We start from the raw sequence: 22876 nt of genomic DNA, 5'->3' as shown, positions 1-22876 counted from the left end.
GGTATCAACTACTGATAACTTTTTATTTTGTAATAATTTTACAACCAAAATATTTGGGCCATTTAACCAATTGGCCCCTTTTTTTTTTTATTTAACCAAATGGCCCTAAGGCCCTTATATTTTTCAAAATGGCCCTAGGACCATCACATCACCCACATGGGTGATGTAATATGCTGACTAGGCTGCTGATGTGGCATTTTAAAATAAAAAGAAAAAATTACTGTTTACCCCTCGAGAATTTCAAAATTTTTCAAACAGCCCCTGTGAGTTTTGCATACCTCAGACATCCCTTCCTTTATTGTTTCACTTTCTTTTTGCCCCTGTATTATGAAATTCCATCATTGCCCTTAAACCTTTTTTCATACATTTTTTTATTCTTTTTTGCATGTACTCATTTCTTAAACAGAGAGCTCATTTTTTAAACAGAGAACTCATTTCTTAAACAGAGAATTCATTTCTTAAATAGAGAGCTCATTTCTTTAAATAGAAACCTCATTTCTTAAACAAAAACCTCATTTCTTAAACAGAAACATTAATATTTAAACAGAAAAACCAACATTTATGTGAAAAATTAATCCTGGATATAAAAACCAATTAATCTTGGCCACTCGTACATATTTAAATAGAAACAACGATATTTAAGCACTTTTTTAAACGTAAACGCAATATATTAAACAGAAACATCGATAGTTAAACAAAGACAAACAAGTATAAAGACAATCGTTCTTTATTATATGGAGATAACGATATTTACATTAAAAATTTAATAAGTTTGTGACAAAAAATTTAGGTTAGCATGATTACATTATAACTACAAACAAAAGAATTTAGGTTAGCATGAAGAGTAATGCATGTACTCATTTCTTAAATAGAGAACTCATTTTTTAAACAGAAAACTCATTTCTTAAATAGAGAGCTCATTTTTTAAACAAAGACCTCATTTTTTAAATAGAAACCTCATTGAGTAGGGACATTGAGTATCTCATCGTCGCTTATCTCGCCGAAGCTTCTCGATCAACTGATTCTTTGTGAATTCAAGTTGAAGCTGGGTCTTGATCTTCTCGTAGAATGGACCAATATCATGCTGATGGGAAGCTTCAATTGTGCCGCGCTGAGAGACGAATTCGAGAAACCCTTTGAGGATCACCAGTTCATCCTCATCCGTCCAGAGCCGCTGAAAAAGCCACCTCGAGTTATCACAGCTGCTTCCTATCTGACAGGGGACGAGACGACGTTCCTCAATGGTCGGAGTGGTGAGGTCCTCAGTGGCTACGTCGAATAAGACGGGCTGAACTTGAACGGAACCATTCTCGGCTGCGGAGACCGCAACATGGATAGCAATAGGGTTAGGGTTAGGGATCATTCCGGGGTTTGGATCCATGGTGCCTAAGTCGGTGCGACGGGAACGAGGAGGGAGAGCGGGCGCCAACGAGGGTTCAATCTCGCCGTCTTCATCTTCGTCTTCATCATCTTCGCTGTCGTCGACCTCGTCGCTTTCATCTTCTTCGTCGTCGACCTCGAGGAAGACTGCACGCTCCTCGTCGTCGAGCGAAGGCATTAAAAGGTTGCACCTGTGGGATCGAAAATATGCATCTGGCATCATGAAAAGACACCAGACGATATATCGAAGCACAAATATCATATTTGTTTTGTGTGGGTTCTTTCATTCCTAATAGAGGCAAGCCTCTATTATTAATTACCCTAGATTACAAATCTTAGGAACCTCCGATTAAGGGCAAAAAGTACAAATAAAAGCAAGAAAATTTGCGAATTATGAAATTTGTTATTTTATTATATAAACATATTTATTACATCACTTATATATATATATTTTTATGTATTATTTTTTTTATTGCATTTGCTCGTGCCTTGTCATTTGCGTTGCTCACTACAGTTTGCTTGTCATCGTGCATTGCTGCCTTTGTTGCCATTTTGAGATATATATCTCATTATTGCCTTGAAATTAACCATTGCCTATGCTTTTATCACTGCACCGTATGTCATTTTGTAATATCCTTCTCATAAATTATGTCTCATTTCCTAAAATCTGCCGTTTCCTTGATCATTCTTGTTATTGCTTCAAGTAATCTTGTCATTCTTTGCTTTTCTTCTTTTTATCTCAAGGTACCTTAGATAATACTAAAGAGGTGCTCTTGGGTTCCTTCTAACACCTTAGCGCCCATGTATATGTTTTCTAACAAATATGTATGCACTTAAACATACATGTCTTTTCATTCAACGTGCGTGGTGAAACTCTAAGTTTACCTTATGCTCAAAGAGTGAGCCGATTATTTCATCATTTTTTTATTATCATATAAATTTTTTTTATTTTTTTTATTATTTATTTTTTTATTTTTTTTGAGTCATGAGGCAATAGTATGCTTTCTATTATTATATGCTTTTTTTTTTACCCCATACTCATCATTTAAATGGTGGATCCCACTTGCATGTATATGCATGCATATCATAAGTCCTTAGGATGGATGGTTTTAGATCATGGGCTTCTAAATGTGTGAGCCTGCATGTATGCATGCAATTTTTATTTTTATTTTTTTATTTTTTTATTTTTCATTATTATTATTATTATTATTATTTATTTTTCAACTCAATGTGCACCTCTTGTCATGCATGAGTCACGTAATCATGGGCTTCTAAATATATATATATATTTTTTATTTTTTTATTTTATTATTATTTAAAAAAAACCTGAACCATGTTCATCCGTGGTGGGCCCGCCTCTTTAAATCATGAAAATGCATGCTTTTCAATTTTTTTATTATTATTATTTTTTTATGCATGTTATTCGTTCCAGGTGCATTTTTTTCATTTTTATTTTTTTTATTATATATATATATATATATTTCTTTTTATTTTTGCAAGTGTCTCTTTTATGGTGGGCCATTCACCATTGAATTTATGACAAAGAAATTAATGATCCTCCACTCATTGAGTTTTTCAGATATTCTACTTAAAAAAACCAAGAAAGTGCATTACGTACTTCCCATGTAATATTTATATTTTTTAATCATTTTTTGTTCATCGTGAACTTGCGATTCAGTAGCAAAACCCCTTTGTCTTTTTGGATATCTTTTATATGCCCATAATTGTATTATATTTTTATTATTTATTTATTTTTGGATTTTTACATGCAAATCACATAATTTTGTCTCACACGACCCATGCTTTCTTTTTTTTTAACCGTGAATATGCACACCTGTGCATACTTCTTATTTTTCATTCCCTTTTTATATATATATATATATATATATATATAAACCATGAGCTTTCACATGCTAACAACTTAGAAGCATTTCATTTCATATATTTTTTTTTAATACATGCTTCCCAATGTACGTATACATGCCTACAATTTTTTTTATTTCCATGTGTATCTCTTGCATAGTGGAAACCATTTATTTATTTATTTATTTATTTTTCCTAATAAACCTGCTTTTTTTAAAAAAAAAATTATTTGTTATCAAAAGAGCAAACATGGCTTAATGTTTAACGTACTGGCAGTATTTATGAATAAGAGATTTGAAGTAATTGCATATAAGCATCACCAATAAAACATTCCAACAATTACATCATTTGTATGATGCCATGCGATCAACGCCAGTGCCATTACTTGGCTGACGATATTGAACACAAGCCAGTTTCATCTTCGGACTCCAACGGTGCAACTACTGAACAAGAGGATCCACATTTTGGATCACAACCTGATAAATGATAGTCTCAAAACATGGTGACCACCTCCGTAACAAGGCCAGGACCGGTCTCATCTTGCAATGTGAGCAACTTCATGAACTGCTCATCCAACATACCCTCTCGGAGCATGGAGTCCACCAATACTATGAGCTACTCCTTGTAGTTCACAGACGTTATTGATGGAGCGCAATCGAAACCTCATAAGACCGTATAGAAAAGTTTTGCTTAAAGACAAGCCCATCATTAACCATTCTCCCAAGGCTAAATGCATCTGTAAGCATGTCAGACCTCTTTGGTTTCCAATCAAGGAGGGTACACTGCTTCTCTGTTGTCAAGAAAATTGTCGTGATAGTAATTAGTTGTAGAATATCCTCAAGGCCAAATAGAAAGCCTTATCCTCACACTTTTGAGTATCGGTTTTCAAGCTTATCTTAGTCTCGTTGATCTTGGGAGCAACCTGAGCATTAGCTTTGACCTGCAGGCCAACACGGACATCCAGGCTTTCAGGGTCCCCACCAACAGTCTTGGAGGGCTTTGTAGACGAGGCAGAGAAGGACGAGGCAACAAAGAAGAAGGCAGAGACAATGATGGAGGCCACCCTTTTGGGATTCTCTTGGTCTTATAGTAAGTTCGGGATCCATTTCGAGATACTGAGTATACTGACGGCACTGAAGACTAAGAAGGAGCAGCAGCACGAGCAGCAGGCAGATGACATGATTGACGGCATTATCTCAGCCACTCAAGCAGCCAAAGCGGTGTGCAACAGCAGCGGTGACGACGGTGGACAGCAAATCATAGCAGCGGCAAGAGCATCAAACGACGGCAAGCATAAGACAGCAGAGGCGGCGGATACATCCGGCATGATCAACGGCATTATCTCAGTCGTTCGATCATGCCGGCGGCATCAACGATGGACACGGCGGGCAACAACAGCAACAACAGTGACGAGCGGCAGCAGTGGCATGCTTGGCGGCATTATTTCAGCCACTCAAGCATGCCACGGCGGTGAACAGCAACGACGGCAGGGCGCAGCGATGACAGGTAATGGGCGGCGGTAGCAGTGACGAGAGGCGGCAGCAGCGATGGAAATCCTTTTTCTTCTTTTTTTTTATATATTATATATATAGTATGGGGACGAGAAGAAAACCTTCTTTCTTTTTTGTTTTTTTCTTTTCTTCTTTCTTTCTCCGTTCCTCTCCTTCGCCGATCCTTCCCCCACTTAAAGAAAAAACTTAGATCTTATCCTCTCCTCCGTCAAATCCTAACCAAGTCAGGATAGAGATAAAACTAAATCAAAAATTCAAAATTTTAAAACTGTAATTAATTAATATATATATTTTTTAATTAAAAACTTATCTTTTCAACCAACCTTCTCTACGAAGTGACCAATTTTTTTTCAATTTATATATATTATTATTATATTATTATTATTATTATTTTCTTTTATTTTGTTATTATTATTATTTTTTTAATTAATTTTAAATTCGAAATTTGAAATTTAATAATTTTTTTAATATTATTTTTTTATAATTTTTTTTATATTTTAATTAATTAATCTAATTAATTAAATTTTATTATTATTATTTATTATTATAATTATTATTATTTTTATTTATTTTTTTAAATTTATTTTATTTTATTATTATTATTTTTTTATTGTTATATTTTTATTATATATATATATTTTTGTTATTTTTGGTTTATTTTATTAATTTCAATTCGAAATTTGAATTTTTGTTATCATTTTTCATTTCTTTTTTTTGTGCTCCTTTTTCACGTGGGATGCCCTAAAGAGGATAAGATTTTTATTTAAAAAAATTTAAAAATTTTTAATTAATTTTTTTAAATTTTTTTTAAATTAAATTTTTTTAATAATAATTTTTTTTAATTATTATTATTTTTTTAAAAATTCAATTTGCCTCGGGATATGTATTTGGATGTCTCGGTATTTGTACTTTCTCAAATCGCCTCGAGATCTGTTTTTTCAGGCTTTATGAAATTTAGGATTGCCTCGGGATATATGTTTGGCTATCCTAAGATCTGCGATTGCCTCGAGATATGTGCTCTCAAGGTCAATTTTATAATTTGCATTTATGCCTCGAGATATGCTCTCAAGGGCAATTATGTAATTTTGCATTTATGCCACGAGATATGTTCTCAATGGCAATTTTTTTCTTTAAAAATTTTCTTTTTAAATTTTCATTTTACCTCGAGATATGTCCTCAAGGATATGTATATATATATATATATATTGTATTTTTGCATTAATGGCTCGAGATATGTTCTCAAAGGCAATTTTGTAATTTGGCATTTTTGCCTCGAGATCTGTGCTCTCGGCTGATCTTGTGATTTGAATATTTTAGATCATCTCGAGATCTATGCTCTCGGCTGATCTTGTGATTTAAATATTTTAGATCGCCTTGAGATCTGTGCTCTCGGCTGATCTTGTGATTTAAACATTTTAAATTATCTCAAAAATGTCTTCTGCACTTATCTTGAATATATCCAAATATAATGAAATTTATTTATTTTAACCATTTGTTGTCCCAATTCGATTATGATTAGACTGTGTGTAATAATTTCTTTTTTAAATTTTTATTCGATTTGAATCAGGACATGCAATTTTTTACATAAACATCACCTTTTTCTCCGGCAAGATTGAGATCAAGATCGAGGTGGAGATCAAAATTCTAGGGTTCAAAATTTGAAGGGTCGTCGTTTGGGGGTGGATTCAAGCGCGAATCTTAAGATTCGGAAAGAATAGGAACTTTTCTGATTGAAACTAACCGGACGAGATGCACCGTGATTGTGATTGTGGGCCGCATGCTTTGCCTCAATGGCCCAGCCCAACTGCAATAAAGAGATTTTGGGGGTGATAAGTACACCCCAAAAAAATCATTTGTTAAACAGAAATCTCATTTCTTAAAGAGAAAACTCATTTTTTTTAAACAGAAAACTCATTTTTTAAACAGAAACATTGATATTTTAAATAGAAGCCTCATGTTTTAAATAGAAACTCATTGCACCCAAGGGCATTATAGTCAAACCGTGTCACACTTACCACAACATCCCACGCAAGGGACAATTTCGTCCAAAAAATTCCAAATTAACTCTATCAATCACTATTAGATGCTTGGGGGTTTAAAAAATCATTGTATTCAAAAGGAAGGGGTTTTTATGGATAGTCAAATTTAGGGGGAGAATCTGTGCATATTGCAAATTTTGAGGGTGTTTTTAGCAATTTTCACAATAAAAAATCTAGATTTTTTTCATTTTAACCCCTAAATTGTTTTATAATCAATAAGTTGGCTTATTCTTGGGTTTTTTTAACCAAATTTTTTTTAAAAAAATTATTCATTTTTTAAAATTTATTAAACTTTTAAATAAATTTTTAAAAATATATAAGTATGTTTTTTTTTAATTTAAATCCCTTATTTGTTTTATAATTAACAAATTATCTTTTTCTTTTGATTATTTAACCCAAATTTTATTTAAAAAAATTATGTACTTTTTTAATTTATTAAAAAAATTAATTTTAAAGAATATATTTGAATATGAAAGCACAAATTTTAAATTATAACTTTTAAAATTATTTAACTCTTAATGGAATAACTTTTTAAGCATTATATAAGTGTGTTTTTTTTATTTGTATTATATATGTGGATCTACATCATCTATTGGTGCCATACCTGGAACTTCCTCAAACTGTGTGCAATCAACTGAGGCTACATTTGCCCCTTGCTCCATATAAAAAAACACACTTATATATTGCTTAAAAAGTTATTTCATTAAGAGTTAAATAATTTTAAAAGTTATAATTTTAAAATTTGTGTCTTCATATTCAAATATATATTCTTTAAAATTATTTTTTTTAATAAATTAAAAAAGTATATATTTTTTAAAATAAAATTTGGGTTAAATAATCAAAGGGAAAAGATAATTTGTTAATTATAAAACAAATAAGGGATTTAAATTAAAAAAAAACACACACACTTATATATTTTTAAAAAAATTATTTAAAAGTTTAATAAATTGTAAAAAATGAATAATTTTTTTAAAAAAAATTTGGTTAAAAAACCCAAGAATAAGCCAACTTATTGATTATAAAACAATTCAGTGGTTAAAATAAAAAAAATCAAGATTTTTTATTTAAAAATGCCACGTCAGCAGCCCAGTCAGCATATCACATCACCCTTGTGGGTGATGTGATGGTCCTAGGGCCATTTTGGCCATTTGGTTAAATAAAAAAAAAGGAGGGCCAATTGGTTAAATGACCCAAAATATTTTTTTTAGATAACTAGTTCCACTGGTAGGAAGCGTAGATTAATCTAGTGGTAACTAGTTTTATAGTGTGACTGAGAGGTCTCAATGTCATGCCCCGACCCATGGGCCCACGGGACGTGACAATCACCACAACAATCCCGAGGAGGGATACCCCGTCACTCAATACACCTGGAATTCAACAATATCTATCGCAGATATAGAGCAGAGAGGAACAATGTTACACAACAATAGTAACAACAACAACAACAATAACAACAACAACAATAACAACAACAACAACAACAACAACAACAACAACAACAGTAAGATACAGAAAATATAAAGGTACAGAAATACACAGGGAAACAACACTAACAACAGTAGGGAATGCTAATATACAAAAGTTTAAGAGTTATTCCGATACTAAACCATGCAACAAGGTTTTCTACGCACTAGTGGATCCATAAGTCATACAACATGTTCTATGACAACAATAACATACATGAACTGAAGGAAAATACAACATAAGATATAAAGTAGTAAATGCCCAGTACGCTGCCACACAGTCACACCTACTACCTACAACAGACTAGGAAGAAAAAAGAGGGATGAGTAACTAAAGTTACTCAGTGAGGGGAGGTTAGCACAACTTTAGCAGAAAATACACCAATAGCAATAATAATAATAAATCATCAAGATAAATGGTTTACCAAAACAATACTAGTTTAGAAACATTACTACATATAATAGAAGTCTTCAAAAAAATTAAAATAACATAATAATACCAAGAAAACCCTTTTTACCCCAACTAGGGTTTATAACACAAAAATCACAAAATATGGTTTCAAATACAAGTAAAATCAACCAAATGTCATGGTTTTGAAATAAATAAGCACAATACCCAACACTCACCCAGTATAACGTGGTCTAAAAAACTCTCTAAACCTTTGTCGTGGCCATGGCTTGGTTCAGAGCAGCCAAGGTACTCATACCCTTGACATTGACCCATCAGTTCACCAGTTGGTTACTCCGGCTACCTGATGAATATCCAGTCAGAGCTCTACACTCCCACCTAAATTGGCCCTCGTAGTAATCAGCCGGTCAGCACACCACCTTAACAGGCTGGCCGTGGAGACCGCCTACTGCAGTAGGATATCACCATATAATCACCACAATAAACACAACTTCACTTGGAGTATAAAAGCCATCCATATTTATCAATCAACAACACCTCGACCATTTGTACGAGGACAAGATAAAAACACAAGTAAAGCTCTAGCTTTTAACACAATTTAATTTACAAATCCCAACACAAGAAACAACATAGGAATCCTTTCCTTTCAACAATTAAAAATTTGTTTCAAGCCTTAGATTTCACAAAAATCAAAGATTTTCACAACAAATCCCAAGTTTCATACAAAATAAGGATTTTACAAACTCATGGATATATATATCAATCACAAATCCAACAATAACAAATCAAATGTCAAACGAGACATCGAAGATCTTTCTCAATAATAATTATCATTCACCAAAATACCAAACAAATATAAATCAATAAAAGTTACTTAAAACATGATATGTGCATATATATATATAGATAAATATTTATCTCTACCTATCGGCATTCTTCTAATAAAGCTCTAAACAATTCCACTCACCGAATGGGCAATTTGTCTTCCTCGCAAGCTACTCCTCGGCTAAATCTTTGCCTCGAGGCAAAACTTCTTCTCCTTGCCAAAGCATGACAAAACACAACAATAATTAGCAACAAACAAATCAAACAAGAAAAACTCTAAGTTATCTAATAAACAACCCTAATTCGATCCTAGGTTTGGTTGAAAACTAGGTCTAATCCAAAGAAATCAAAGAAACAACTAAAGATGGTCGGTGCTACAATAAAACCGGCCATTACACTATGATTTTCTCCAAATTTACAACACTAAAATAAAAATTTCTTCACAAGCATTCTCATACATGAACAACAAGTCAATGACTTCAATTTGAGCAAATAAACAACTAAAACCATGGAGAAATCTAGGTTTTTTTAAAAAAAAAATCTAAAAACAAGGAAATACAAGAAGAAAATATGGTATAAAGCATTAAATCCAAGTTTACCAAGTTCAAGAGTAAGGGAGGAAGGAAAAAGACACTTGGTTCGCCGGAAAACCTCGCCGGAAAAAAAAATTAGAATGAGAGAAGGGTTTGGCCAAACTAGGGAAGAAGAAGAAGAAGAACAAAGGAAGAAAGGCTTTTAGAGTAAAAATTCGTGCTGCTACAGCAACAAGTTGCTACAGTAACAGACCGCTACAGGACCGTGATGCTATAGAACCAGACCGCTATAGTATTGGACTGAAAAATCTATAGAAATGGGCTAGTTCAATCTAAGTAAAACTTGGTTATATCATTCTACCCCCTTTAAGAAAATTTCGCCCTCGAAATTTTCTTCTTACCTGACAAAGACCTCTATGACTCAGAGTCTAACAATACACATGCATCAAACAAAAGATAGATATTGTACCTGTGATCATATCTGCTTCACACTTGGGCTCTTCATTAGTCAAGGCAAAGATCCTGGTTTGAGATATAGTCTGTGAATGTGATCCTCCTGATTGAGGTGTGTTGCTCGCTGCTAAGGATCTAGTAGCGGTGGTCTGTGCCTGAGCCGCAGACTATGAACTTCTAGACTGAGTAGGATAACCTGGATTAAGTCCTAGAACAGGGTTCCCATGGGTCAACAGTGGACACTGCGTCCTGATGTGATCCACTTGTCCACACTGATAACATCTACATGGTTCTCGACACCGTCCTTCATGGAACTTATGAAAATTCCAACACTGTCGCATAGTTCTTGCTGATCCTGTACCTGACACACTGCCTGAGGTTACTGAACTCTGCTGTCCACTGGTCTGGGCCGATAGAACTCTGAAGAAACCAACTGAAGGTGCACCATTAGAAGAACTCTCACCTCTGCTCTTCTTTGAGGGGTTGACTCATTTTTGCACCTCTTCTCTTATTGATGCTTTCTCTAACTTATCTACCTTTCAGAACCAACTTTTCTACTCAAAGGGCCAACTGCACTACTTCCTTAAAGCTCTGGTTTCCTGTGACTGACATCCTCTCCCAGACGCTGAGGTTCAATCCGGCCTCAAACTTCAAACACAGAACTTCCTCAGAACCTACCAGTTTAGGTACAAAGTTTGCTAGATCCTTTAACTTTGTCTCATACTCTGTCACAGATATGCTACCCTGGTTCAACTGCATGAACTCCTACCTTTTCTGGTCTCTATGAAAATGAGTGTAGTACTCCTTGTCAAACTCCCTCTGAAAATTTGACCAACTCAAAATAGCATAGGAACGACATTTTAGACTTTTCCGCTAGACTCTGGCTTTGCCCTCAAGTAACCTTGTAGTGATAAAAGTTTGAATTGTTGATAACTATATATTTTTATTAGTAATAAATATATATTTTTAAAAGTGGGTTGGAAGACTAAATCACTTGTAAGCATATATTTTTAAGAGTGTATGAGTGTAAGTAATAATTGTATATGAATAATTTCAATATCCATATATGTACGGTCTCACTTTTACTTACTCTTTGTGTGAGAGTAGCTTTATCACCTAACTGGGTGAGAAGCACTGAGCGTTTCACCTACAGAGATACTCGTGACGAGCAAATGCTCGTTCATTGCGACTAAATCTTTATGTTTAGTGAGTCGAGGGACATAAAGCTTTCGCACTCACTGAGTGAGACAAAAAGCGACCCTAGAGTCGTGTTCGTCTCTATCAGTGATGCTCAACCATAGTGAGAATCGAGCAGGCATGTACATTACGGTCTCATCACTTGCAACTGAGGTAATGTTTCGCATTCACTGGTTGTCTAGTCTGGTCTCACTATTGTCTGTTTCCATGTTATTTTTACAACTAACCACTGAGGAAAGGACACACACCACCGTTTCCTATATAATGCTGTTACTACCGTTGACAACGCTCAGTGCTTCCATTCATTTCTTCAGAACCAATTATGTGCATCTTTTTCATGACTGAAAGAAGAATTACCGAAGACACGCAAAAGCTTGCAGACAATTAAATTAATTTATAAAATACGGAAGAAAAGCATACACAAATTTTCAATCAACTGTAACATCAGCCACATGGCGTACTGAGTTCAACAAAATACAGTTTAGTCGTTGGTCAAAGTAATTGAAATTTTTGCCTGTAAAAGCATCATACTCAACTAATCTATAGTGTTATAACCATCGATAATAATTCTCCACCACTACCGCGCTTCCGTTTCAGAAATTGAGAGATCATTTGAAGAGATTAACCTTGGACGGTTGCGTCCTTCATTAGCATGTTCATTTTCAAGAAAAATGGGATCTGTTTCTCTTGACAGCTTATTTGACTCACTGGTAGTGTAACTTTGCATAAAGAAAGCAGGAGTAGAAGGTCTTGGAAGAGAAAGAGAGTAACTTCTGAGCATGAGGACCACTGATGCCATGGTAGGCCTCTCTGTAGGTTCTTCCTGGATGCAAAGCAATCCAATGTGGATGCATCTCAGAACTTCCTCGGCCCTGATTTTATCACCTAGACTGGGGTCTATCAACTCTAATCCCTTTCCTTGATTCCAACGCCGCCATGCCTATTCATTTTCCAACAAAACAGCATGTATTTTCCATCAATACCGTAATAAGATAAAATTTGTTATGAAGCATTTGCTAGATTCCTGATCAAATGGATGCTTACAGTGGTTATAAGGTCAGGAGCATTCCCAGATTCCTGAAAGACACTGTTCTTTCGACCAGTCACGATTTCCAATACCATCACACCGTAACTGTAAACATCCGATTTAACTGAGAATAGTCCATGCATTGCATATTCTGGTGCCATGTATCCGCTGCAGAACATTAAGGAATCATTTTCAATTAGAACAACATATTGTTTTGGTATTGGACAAGACTGAAGATTTGATGTTATTATTCATGAGGACGCAGTTGATAAGAACTCACTATGTCCCAGCAATTCGACTAGTATTTCCTTGCGTTTCATCTATACCAAAAAGCTTTGCAAAGCCAAAGTCTGAAATTTTAGGGGTTATGTCCTCATCCAACAAGATGTTACTGGCTTTCAAGTCTCGATGAATAATTCTAAGGCGTGAATCTTCATGCAGATAAAGAAGCCCTCGACCTATGCCTTCGATGATCTTGTATCGCCTTGTCCAATCTAGTTGCCCACGCATTGTGGGATCTATTTCAAAAAATTAAAAAGCTCATCAACATTTAATATGTCAAAATGAAGACAATCTTGTTTAAATTTTCTTCTTCGCAACCAATTTTGACTCTTCTAGAAGGTACAGTTGACAATTCAGAGTATTATCATGCAGAATTGAAATATCCCAACAATTTACAGGTAGCTTTTAATTTTAATTTGTATGAGATCAGCATGTTGAAAATGGAACATACCAAATAAAAATTTGTCCAGGCTTGCATTTCGAAGGTACTCATAGACAAGAAGCTTCTCCCCTTCTTCCAGGCAACAGCCCAACAACCTTACAAGGTTTTTGTGCTGAAGCTTAGCAACCAAAAGGACCTCGTTCTTTAATTCCACAAATCCTTGAGTTGATGTCCTCGCTAGTCGTTTCACAGCTATTTCCTGCCCATCCCTCAGCATTCCCTGCATGTAGTAATATTCATATTTTCCTCTGTTCAAATGCTTGAAATAAAGATAGTCAGATATATATATATATATATATATATATATATATATATATATATATATATATATAGTATTTGACCACTAAGTTTTACCTTGTAAACGGGTCCAAATCCACCTTCTCCGAGCTTATTGTCATCAGAAAAGTCATCTGTAGCTTCTCTGATGGTACTCAAATCAAACAATAGAGACTCTGCACTCCTAAATTCTTGTTCATCTCCTCCTCGGACTCCTCCAGCTGATAAAAATACAAATAAATTGTAGTTTGAGATCAATATGCCTGAAAGAATGAATGAAGTTGATTAATTTCAGCAAAACTTACTCTGTGCTTTCCTAACTGGTTTCCTCCGCCGCAAAAATTTGAAAAGAGCAAAGGAGAAAAGAATTAAAGCAACTAAAGGAATGACAGTAGCAAGAACTATGGTTGTGGTATTGCTGCCATTTCCTGAATACCAAATGTAACATTAAACATCAATCAAAAGATTCAAAACTGGCAACACCACCTGCACCAATACAGTCAATGATACAAGTAGTCATCTTACCACCACTTTCAGTGCTCTGAGTACCACCGTTTGCAGGAGGTGGCGGGGGAGAGGACGCTGGGGGCGGGGGCGGAGGCGACAACAGAGAAGAAGAGAAGAAAGACTGGGTCTCGTACCTGACGAAGCAGCTCACCGTGAGGATCTGGCACCCGATTTTTCCAGAACAATAGGAGCGCATACTCTTGATGACTTGATTTAAGCACTGCTCACAACTACCGGCAGAAAGGTCACGAGTGCACTGTAGCATTGCGTAAATATCCTCAGAGTCCGACAAGTTCGTGCCCACACTGAACCTCGACGTGGTTTGGGACGCCTCCGGCAAGATCTCGTCCATTAGATTGTCTAAACGTCGGTTGAAGACTGTGGGATCGGAGGCGTTACCTACGTTAACTAGGGACCAGACGAGGCTATCGTCGAGCAGGGAGAAGAAGTTGCTACTGGAGTAGCGGAGGAGGCAGAGGTCGAAGCGGATGGCGGCGTTGCTACGGGAGGGACACTTGGCGGAGAAGGAAATGGCGGAGCGGTTGAGGCAGGTGGCGCAGTCGTCGGAGGAGGCATCGGGGCGGCATTGAGCAAGGCCGTAGGTAGAGCCGATGAAGGAGGTGGAGAAGAGGGTGGGGGAGTTGGAGGCGGTGATGGTGAGGTTGGGGAGGAGAAGGGCTAGGTTGGTGGCGAAGGTGCTTGGGGTTGTGTAGTTTGAGTCTGTGGGACAGTCAACGAATGTGGGGTCATTCTGGGAATGGGTTACAATGAGGAAGAGACCGAGGAGGAGGAGGAGAAGCACTTGTTGCAGAGCCATGGCCATGCATGAAGAAGCTCCTGAGCTCCGGTGGACAGGAAGGCCATCCATCTCATAGAGAAGGAGTTGACTTGACTTTCAAGACGGATGGTTTGACACGATTTGCATCGCACGCGGTCTTTCTAATTTTCAACGTAGAAACAGTAATAGTCTTTGTTCACCAACGACTAAGACTTTTTCCTCTTGTGATTAAAGTTAAGTTGCGGTATTTTGATTATTAAGCATGAGCAATAGTGTTATTAACTTTAATGGAAAAAAAATATATATATGTCTTTCACCGTGTAATCAAACCGGTGACTTCCGAGATGTTGTCGTGTGGGGCCAAAGAACAGTGCATAATGATCCTGTTGATTAGATGATAATAATACTTTATTATTTAAATAAATATTTTGAAGAATGAATTGCTCTCCTCGTTGGAAAACACAATAAAAGTATAAAACAAGTTAGAGAATTAAAAAAAATTAAAATAAAATACATGGAGTTAAATGAGAACTGATATACAACTGAATTGCTGGAGAAGGTGGGGGAAGGATAACAGTAGGTTTTCTCCATCTATTTCAAACTACTGATTTATGATCCTCATCAATGACCAAAGGTGTCACCTCTATTTATGTGCTTGAGTTTGTGTTTATCATTTGTGCCAAATTGTTGAAAGGTTCTGGCATGAGGCATCTAAAAAAGTGGATGCATAGACATTTCTCACCATCATGTGCTCAACCACTTCTTGAGACCTAGCCATTGCCTTCAATTTTTTATTATTCTGTAACTTTCACAAGCTGCCTTTATGGTTTATAAACTACACCAAATATATTCTATTAGAAATAGTTATCCCTAAGCAACTTATTCTTATCAACTGCAACGTTGACCCAAATAAGATTAGATATATTTTAACCATTCACCATAGGGCAATATTACTAAACATACCATGTCTGACATTTTTCTGAATGAAATTAATACTTATAAAAACAAAAATACATGCCATGGCAATCTTGAATCATTTATATGCATTATAAAAGAGTAACACACAAAAATTCTCAATAAATTGTTACAGAATTCAACAGAATATATTTGCATCAAAGTAAAACTTTTCACACTTAAAACATTTTACTGGGCAAATCTGTCAGACTCATGAAAAGCATTCATACCTCCCTGCTATTATCGTCCTTCTAGTTGAGTAATAGAGAGATTATTTACAGAATCAACCGTCGGGTGCCTCTGTTCTTGATTACATTGTCTATTGTTGACCTGATTAAGATCCATGTCTCTCAAATCCACATTTGGCTGATTGCTTGTGCGGTTTCGAATGAAAAATGCAGGAGTAGAAGGTTTTGGAAGAGGAAATGAGTAACTCCTGAGCATGAGAACCACTGTTCCCATTGTAGGCCTGTCTTTTGGGTCTTCCTGGACGCAAAGCAAACCAATATGGATGCATCTCAGCACTTCATCAGCCTGGATTCTATCACCTAGACTGGAGTCCTTCAACTCTAATGCCCTTCCTTCGTTCCAAAGCCGCCATGCCTGTTTGATAAGAAAATGATCAATTATTCTCTCAATAATGGATCAAGATAAATTTGCTATGCAGCACTCTGCTAGATTACATTATCAATGCATGTAACTGGATTGGTGCTTACATAGCTTAGAAGGTGAGCAGCATTCGCAGATTCTTCATAGCCACTGCTCCTTCGACCAGTCACAATCTCCAAGACTATAACACCATAACTGTAAACATCTGATTTAACTGAGAAATGCCCATGCATTGCATATTCTGGTGCCATGTATCCACTGCCAAAAAAAAAAAAGTTTAACTCAAAGATTTGTATTGAAGGTGTTCCGAAAATTTTAATCATTATTTTTATGAACACATGCTTGATGGCACTCACTATGTCCCAGCGATTCGATTAGTGTTTCCTTCTGTTTCATCTATATCAAAAAGCTTTGCAAAGCCAAAGTCAGAAATCTTAGGGTTCATGTCTCCATCTAACAAGATGTTTCCTGCTTTCAGGTCACGATGAATAATTCTAAGGCGGGAATCTTCATGAAGATATAGAAGCCCTCCACTTATGCCTTCAATGATCTTGTACCGCCTTGCCCAATCGAGTTGTTGACATCTTCCGGGATCTATTCCATGGAATTACGACCCAATCAACATCAATGTGTCAACATTAAGGGAATAAAGACAGACAATTCAAATATTGACAAATTTTTTGTTGCAGGAAGCAACTTAGGTGTCCAAATCACTTGAAATTACTGAGATCGAGTGACAGAATTGAGACAAGAAAATTTGGTCCATTTCATTCATGCAATGATGGTTATGTGTTGAACCTATATTGGTTGGCATCAAAACTGTTTCCCATTGGTCATCATGGATAATGTTGAAACTTCGACGATGTGGAAACTAACCACAAATTTTATTTCTGCTTTATAGATAGATGTTCATATCAGCATGAAAAACATAGCAGATGCGACAGGAGGCTACTCACATTAAAAGTTATTAAGGTTTGTCAACATCTTCATCATTTAGGAAAGAAACATTGGACTTGGACATGGAATATTTCCTCATTCAGTAATTTAGTTTTAAGAAAACAACAAACAATTTGACTGACATAATAAAACATATGGTGATACAGTACCAAACATATCAGTAATTTATTAGCATTAATTTTCATTGGATTAGAGGCTAGGAATACTGGTATATTAAAAGGGACATAAGGTTCATGCTGAGAGTAATGGAGCATACCAAACAAAAATTTGTCCAGGCTTGCGTTAAGTAGGTACTCATAGATAAGAAGCTTCTCCTGCTGTTCTAAGCAACAACCCAGCAGCCTTACAAGGTGTCTGTGCTGAAGCTTAGCAACCAAAATCACCTCATTCTTCAATTCCACAAATCCTTGCCTTGATGTCGCTGAAAGCCGTTTAACAGCTATTTCTTTCCCATCTCTTAACACTCCCTGCAATTAGCAAAGCCCATGTTTAAACATCAAACACCAATCACATTCTAAATTAAGCAATCCATTGTCACCTACCTTATAAACTACACCAAATCCACCTGTTCCAAGCTTATTCTCCTCGGAAAAGTCACTTGTAGCATCTCGGAGAGTTGCCAAATCAAACACTATAGATTCATCACTCACAAATTCTGATTCATCTCCTCCATCTGCTAAGGTTTTGATGTTTACAATCTTTCAAAATATAAGTAGCATGCTAGAAATAAAAATAGAACAACTTACCTGGCGACTGTCTGATTGGTTTCCTCCTGCTTCTCCTCCTCCTTCTCCTCCTCCTCAAATAAATACAAACACCAGAGAAGAAAACAATTCCGGCAACCACCACGAAAACAACAACAAGAACAATGGTCGTAGTATTGCTATTTTTTCCTGCACAAAATAAAACAATATCAAAACATTAAAAAGAAAAAAAAAACTCTCATTAATCTCTGGTTGGATCATAAACTATCAACGAATGCCAATTAAAGCTAACACTCACCACCACTACCGGAGTTTAGGATCGCATCATTTACCCCAGATGATGAGGGAGGCAGCGATGGCGATGGCGATGGCGCTGACAGCAGTGAAAGAGAGAAGAAAAGATAGGTCTCGTACCGGGCGATGCAGCTCAAACTAGCAACCATGCTCCCAACTCTTCCATAAGGAAAGCCTCGAAAAACATTGAGAGTACCATTCAAGCATTTCTCACAATCATCGACTGAGAGATCGGCAGTACACTGAACCATACCGTATATACCACCGGAGAAGTTGGTGGTGCCTGCCGCAAATCTAGCTGGGGTTCTCGGGGCCTTTGATGAGATCTCGTTCATTAGATCGATTACACGGCGGCCGAAACCGACCGGATCCGTAGCCACTTGGCCGTTTGTTCGGGATTCGAAACTATCGTTGGAGAGCTGGGAGAAGAAGCGAGTGTCGGAGTAGCGGAGGAGACAGGCATCGTAACGGATGCCGGCGGACCTGCCGAGGGGCAGAAGGTACTGAAGTTGGTGGCGGAGATGGTGAGACAGGAGGTGCAGTCGGAGGGGGATGAGCCGAGCCGGCATTGGGCCAGGCCGTAGGTGGAACCTCTGGAGGCAGTGGAGAAGAGGATGGAGGAGTTGGTAGTGGTGGCGATGAGGTCTGGGAGGAGGAGGGCGAGGTTGGTGGCGAAGGCGCTTGGGGTTGTGTAGTTGGAGTCAGTGGAGCAGCGAGTGGGGATCCCCTGAGAAAGCTTTACAAAGGGGAAGAGGAGGAGGAGGAGGAGGAGGAGGAGGAGGAACAAGGAGGGTTGCAGAGCCATGGATGGATGATGAAGCTGCCATGGCATCACATCTCATGAAGATGGATCCTACGTGGACTCTTGACTCACACAGCCAGCCGCCCATGGTCGACTCGAATTGGTGGGGAGGTATTCTTGGAAACGGGGATACCACTGCTAGCATCCCCATCCAATTATTTTTGCCATTTTATTTTTTAACTTTTAAAATTTTAAAAATTTTATTTAAATCAGTTTTTATTTTATTTATTTTTACCGGAGAGAAGCATAAGAGAGATGAAGTGATGGATGGCGCCATGGCGGTGTAAAGAACAAATGAGACGGAAGAAGGGCGGTTGGTGTCAGTGGCGGAACCAGAACTTACCGGTAGGGGGGCTAAAGTGAAAGTGTAAAAAAATTATCAAATAAAATAATTATCTACAATAAAAATAGTTCAATAATATAACTACGATTTGAATATACCTATAGTGAAAAAGAACATTAAGCTATAATTTGAAACTACTTATTGTTGTTATGATGTCTACGACTAAAAAAACAATTATGTTCAACTAAAGCAACTAAACAATCATTCATGCACTCTAACATGTATAGTATTATATTATAACAACTAATTTATATTTTGCCATGCCACATCATCAACTTAATTTTTTTAAAAATTATTAAATTATTTTTTTATAAATTTTTATTAATATTATTCAGAAACTTTTTATTGAAAAATTTGAAATTTGAATGCCACATTATCAACTTAATTTTTCCCCTAAATTTTTTTATAAAATTTAAAAATTTTTGGCAACTTTTTAAAAAAATAAGAAAAACTTGTTAATTAGTAAAACCTATCAAAAAAACTTAACAGGGACAACCCATTATCAACTTAATTTTTTTAAAAATTATTAAATTATTTTTATAAATTTTATTAATATTATTCATAAATTTTTTTATTGAAAAATTTGAAATTTCGATGCCTCATTATCAATTTAATTTTTACCTTAAATTTTTTTAAAATTTAAAATTTAAGCAACATTTTGAAAATAAGAAAACTTGTTTTTAATTAGTAAAAGTATCAAAAACTTAATATTGCAACCCATTATCAACTTAATTTTTTAATTATTAATTGTTTTTTATAAATTTTATTAATATAAATTTTTATTGAAAATTTGAAATTTCAATCCCTCATTATCAATTTAATTTTTTTCTTATTTTTTTAAAATTTTCAGTAATTTTTAAAAAAATAAAAATACTTGTTTTTAATTAATAAGAATATCAAAAGTTCAACATTGCAACTCATAGGAATTGATCCTGGGTGGGCTCTAACCATCAAATTCTCACCAACCACTCTAGCACATCGAGATTAAATGACAATTATATACAAACAAAATATTATCTAATATTAATTTATATAAAAGCCTAATTTCATCGGTGCCGGAAAACAACTTCACCGGAGCCGGGGGGCTGAAGCCCCCGCTCCCCTCTGGTTCCGCCCCTGGTTGGTGTGAATAATAAACCGATAATTTTTATTTTATTTTTTATTAGAGAGGGGTGTTAGAGGGCCATTAAAGAGATAAATGGTACCCGAGAGACAAAAGTCGGCTAGTGTGAACAATAAATTGACACTTTTTATTATTATTTTTTTTTACCGGAGAGGGGCATTAGAGAGATGAACGGTACCAGAGAGACAAATGGCGGCACAAACTTTAGGTTTGAAGTTCTAAGAGGCCAAAGAATAACTCGTGGGTCAAGTGAGGGGCGTCGGAGATGAGGACGACACAACAATTTGAGGCATTGGCTAGGAGTGATTTGAAGATTTAGGGTTTTCTTACCTCTAGATCATATAATTGGATGGGGATGAGGTTTTTTTTACAAAAATAAAATAAAATAAAATTTGATTTGAATAAATTTTTTAAACTTTTAAAAGTTAAAAAATGATGTGGCAAAATTTAATTGGATAGGAATACCAGGTGATGTGGTATCCCCGTAGTATCCCTCCTCAAAAGAGAAAGAGAGAGAGGGGTATATTGGCCCCTTATCCCTCCCCTGAGCATGGGCGTGGCCAGACCCACACTGTTGAAATGGAGAGGTGGGTTGCAAGGATGAACCTTGACATCGACAGTCTTTGTTTATTTTTATTTGGTTTTTCTTCCCAAAGAAATTATCAAAGTATACATGGGAACAATAGCACAAATTATAGTAGGTTAATTAACCCCTTAAAAATTTATTAACTTAGTTAAATATTACATGATATAATTTAAGTTTTATCACTTGTATGCCTAGAAGATTTTCAGGGACTAAACCGAACTAATAAATCCCCCCTGTTTGGAGGGGAGAGAAATGACAACCTCACATGAGATCAATCAACAATGAATAAAGTACTGCTACATTATTAATGTAGTATTTGCACAGTAGTGCCGACTCAAGTATTCCATTTATATCTTCCCATGCAGTGGTTGTTTGGCAATCTTGTTTTTTTTGCACTTTTGGAGAAACAGAACAAATATGTAAAATTATATTTTATTGACTGTATAAACAAAAATTAGAACATCATACATCTCAATGGATGAACTTTCGACTCTCTTTCCTACCTTAGATTGAGTTTTTAACTCTCTTTCTTGTAGGCATTCTCAAAATCCTACTATATATATAAAAGAAATAATAAATTAGAACATCATACATCTCAAGAGCATGAGATCTGTCTGGAGATCTTGGCGGTCCTCAATGGCTCCTTTGAATAAGGATATGGGGGATCTTGTTGTTAAGGCCCTTGTGTAGAATATTTTGCTTGCTAAAAATGGTTGTATCTTTAACGCTATTGTGATGTCTGTTCATACTTCATACTCTTATCCTGAAGATTAATCATATGTTCTTATTCTGGTTCTCAGTAGCGGCAGAGGGCTCCCAAGCGAAGTTAGAAGACTCTAAGTCTAGTATTCGGAGAAACCTAGAGTTCTTAGGTCCTCGAGTGGAAGAGATCTACAGGGGGCCATCATCAGAGGATTCTTAGGTCCTCGCCTGTTCATACTTTTTTATTTTAATAAATGTGGTTAATACACCTTATAAAATAAATAAATATAACTCAACCTAAATAAACAGTTTTACAATATACTATTTTAACTCATAATAATTTTAAAATTTTAAATTATCTCCGAGAAGAAATAACCAAAGCAAAATGCTAGTCTCCATGTAACTATGTTTGCATAATTTGGCCTATATCTTTTTCTTTTCAAACTTCTTTGTATAATGTTCTTCTTATCCTCCATTGGCCTATTGCATAACATTTTTAATTTTTTTTTTAAAAATAGATAAATCACAATTTATAGATAAAAAAAAATACGGAACACTAAACACAACAAGGCCTACAAAAGGCAACAACGAAAAACACACAACAACGAAAAAGGAAGGGACCACCAGAGGTGCTCACCACACCAATACAAACAGAGGCAATAACATTTTTAATTTCATCTCTACATGGAGTAAAAAAAATAATAATAATAATAAACAACCAAATTGCTAGAGAAGCACTCTTGGCTTCCCTTCATCTTTGTCTAGCTGCCGATCTCGTCAACTAAAAGAGATGTCCCCTTATTTAGGAATTTTATTT

The 22876-nt window shown here is 35.8% G+C and overlaps 3 protein-coding genes across 4 annotated transcripts in view; all 3 read right to left on the bottom strand.

The window, feature by feature from the left end:
* Positions 1 to 22876, bottom strand: part of LOC120254320 (putative receptor-like protein kinase At4g00960) — a 38149-nt gene that overhangs the window by 10582 nt on the left and 4691 nt on the right. The gene's annotated exons all lie outside the window — the stretch shown is intronic.
* Positions 12035 to 15124, bottom strand: LOC120254318 (putative receptor-like protein kinase At4g00960). Of its 2 annotated transcripts, none has more exons than XM_039262438.1 (7): positions 14226 to 15124; positions 14006 to 14128; positions 13779 to 13921; positions 13434 to 13644; positions 12981 to 13218; positions 12718 to 12868; positions 12035 to 12613 (listed from the first exon to the last, which is right to left on the bottom strand). In XM_039262438.1, the coding sequence occupies exons 1-7, from the start codon at positions 15073 to 15075 to the stop codon at positions 12251 to 12253; spliced, it is 2079 nt and encodes a 692-aa protein (XP_039118372.1). In that variant the 5' UTR covers positions 15076 to 15124; the 3' UTR covers positions 12035 to 12250. The 2 variants fall into 2 exon arrangements, with proteins under 2 accessions (XP_039118372.1, XP_039118373.1); XM_039262439.1 differs by having other exon boundaries at positions 14006 to 14020.
* LOC120254323 (putative receptor-like protein kinase At4g00960) lies at positions 16008 to 19402 on the bottom strand. Its single transcript, XM_039262447.1, has 7 exons — positions 18508 to 19402; positions 18252 to 18398; positions 18048 to 18178; positions 17762 to 17972; positions 16905 to 17142; positions 16656 to 16806; positions 16008 to 16542 (listed from the first exon to the last, which is right to left on the bottom strand). Exons 1-7 carry the CDS (start codon positions 19070 to 19072, stop codon positions 16180 to 16182), a joined length of 1806 nt encoding a protein of 601 aa, XP_039118381.1. The 5' UTR covers positions 19073 to 19402; the 3' UTR covers positions 16008 to 16179.

Source organism: Dioscorea cayenensis, unplaced genomic scaffold (genome assembly GCF_009730915.1).
Source record: "Dioscorea cayenensis subsp. rotundata cultivar TDr96_F1 unplaced genomic scaffold, TDr96_F1_v2_PseudoChromosome.rev07_lg8_w22 25.fasta BLBR01000417.1, whole genome shotgun sequence".
NCBI lineage: Eukaryota > Viridiplantae > Streptophyta > Magnoliopsida > Dioscoreales > Dioscoreaceae > Dioscorea > Dioscorea cayenensis.
This window is presented reverse-complemented; position numbering and strand designations above follow the sequence as displayed.

Bases quoted from the DNA above. Each gene is read 5' to 3' on its own strand.
- LOC120254318 (XM_039262438.1), bottom strand. From the start codon at position 15,075: ATGGATGGCCTTCCTGTCCACCGGAGCTCAGGAGCTTCTTCATGCATG. The intron at 13,219-13,433 runs GTATGTTCCATT...TTTTTGAAATAG, and splicing joins CCTGGACAAATTTTTATTTG to ATCCCACAATGCGTGGGCAA. The intron at 12,869-12,980 runs GTGAGTTCTTAT...AATGTTCTGCAG, and splicing joins AGTCGAATTGCTGGGACATA to CGGATACATGGCACCAGAAT.
- LOC120254323 (XM_039262447.1), bottom strand. From the start codon at position 19,072: ATGCCGGCTCGGCTCATCCCCCTCCGACTGCACCTCCTGTCTCACCAT. The intron at 17,143-17,761 runs GTATGCTCCATT...TCCATGGAATAG, and splicing joins CCTGGACAAATTTTTGTTTG to ATCCCGGAAGATGTCAACAA. The intron at 16,543-16,655 runs GTAAGCACCAAT...CTTATCAAACAG, and splicing joins CTGCTCACCTTCTAAGCTAT to GCATGGCGGCTTTGGAACGA.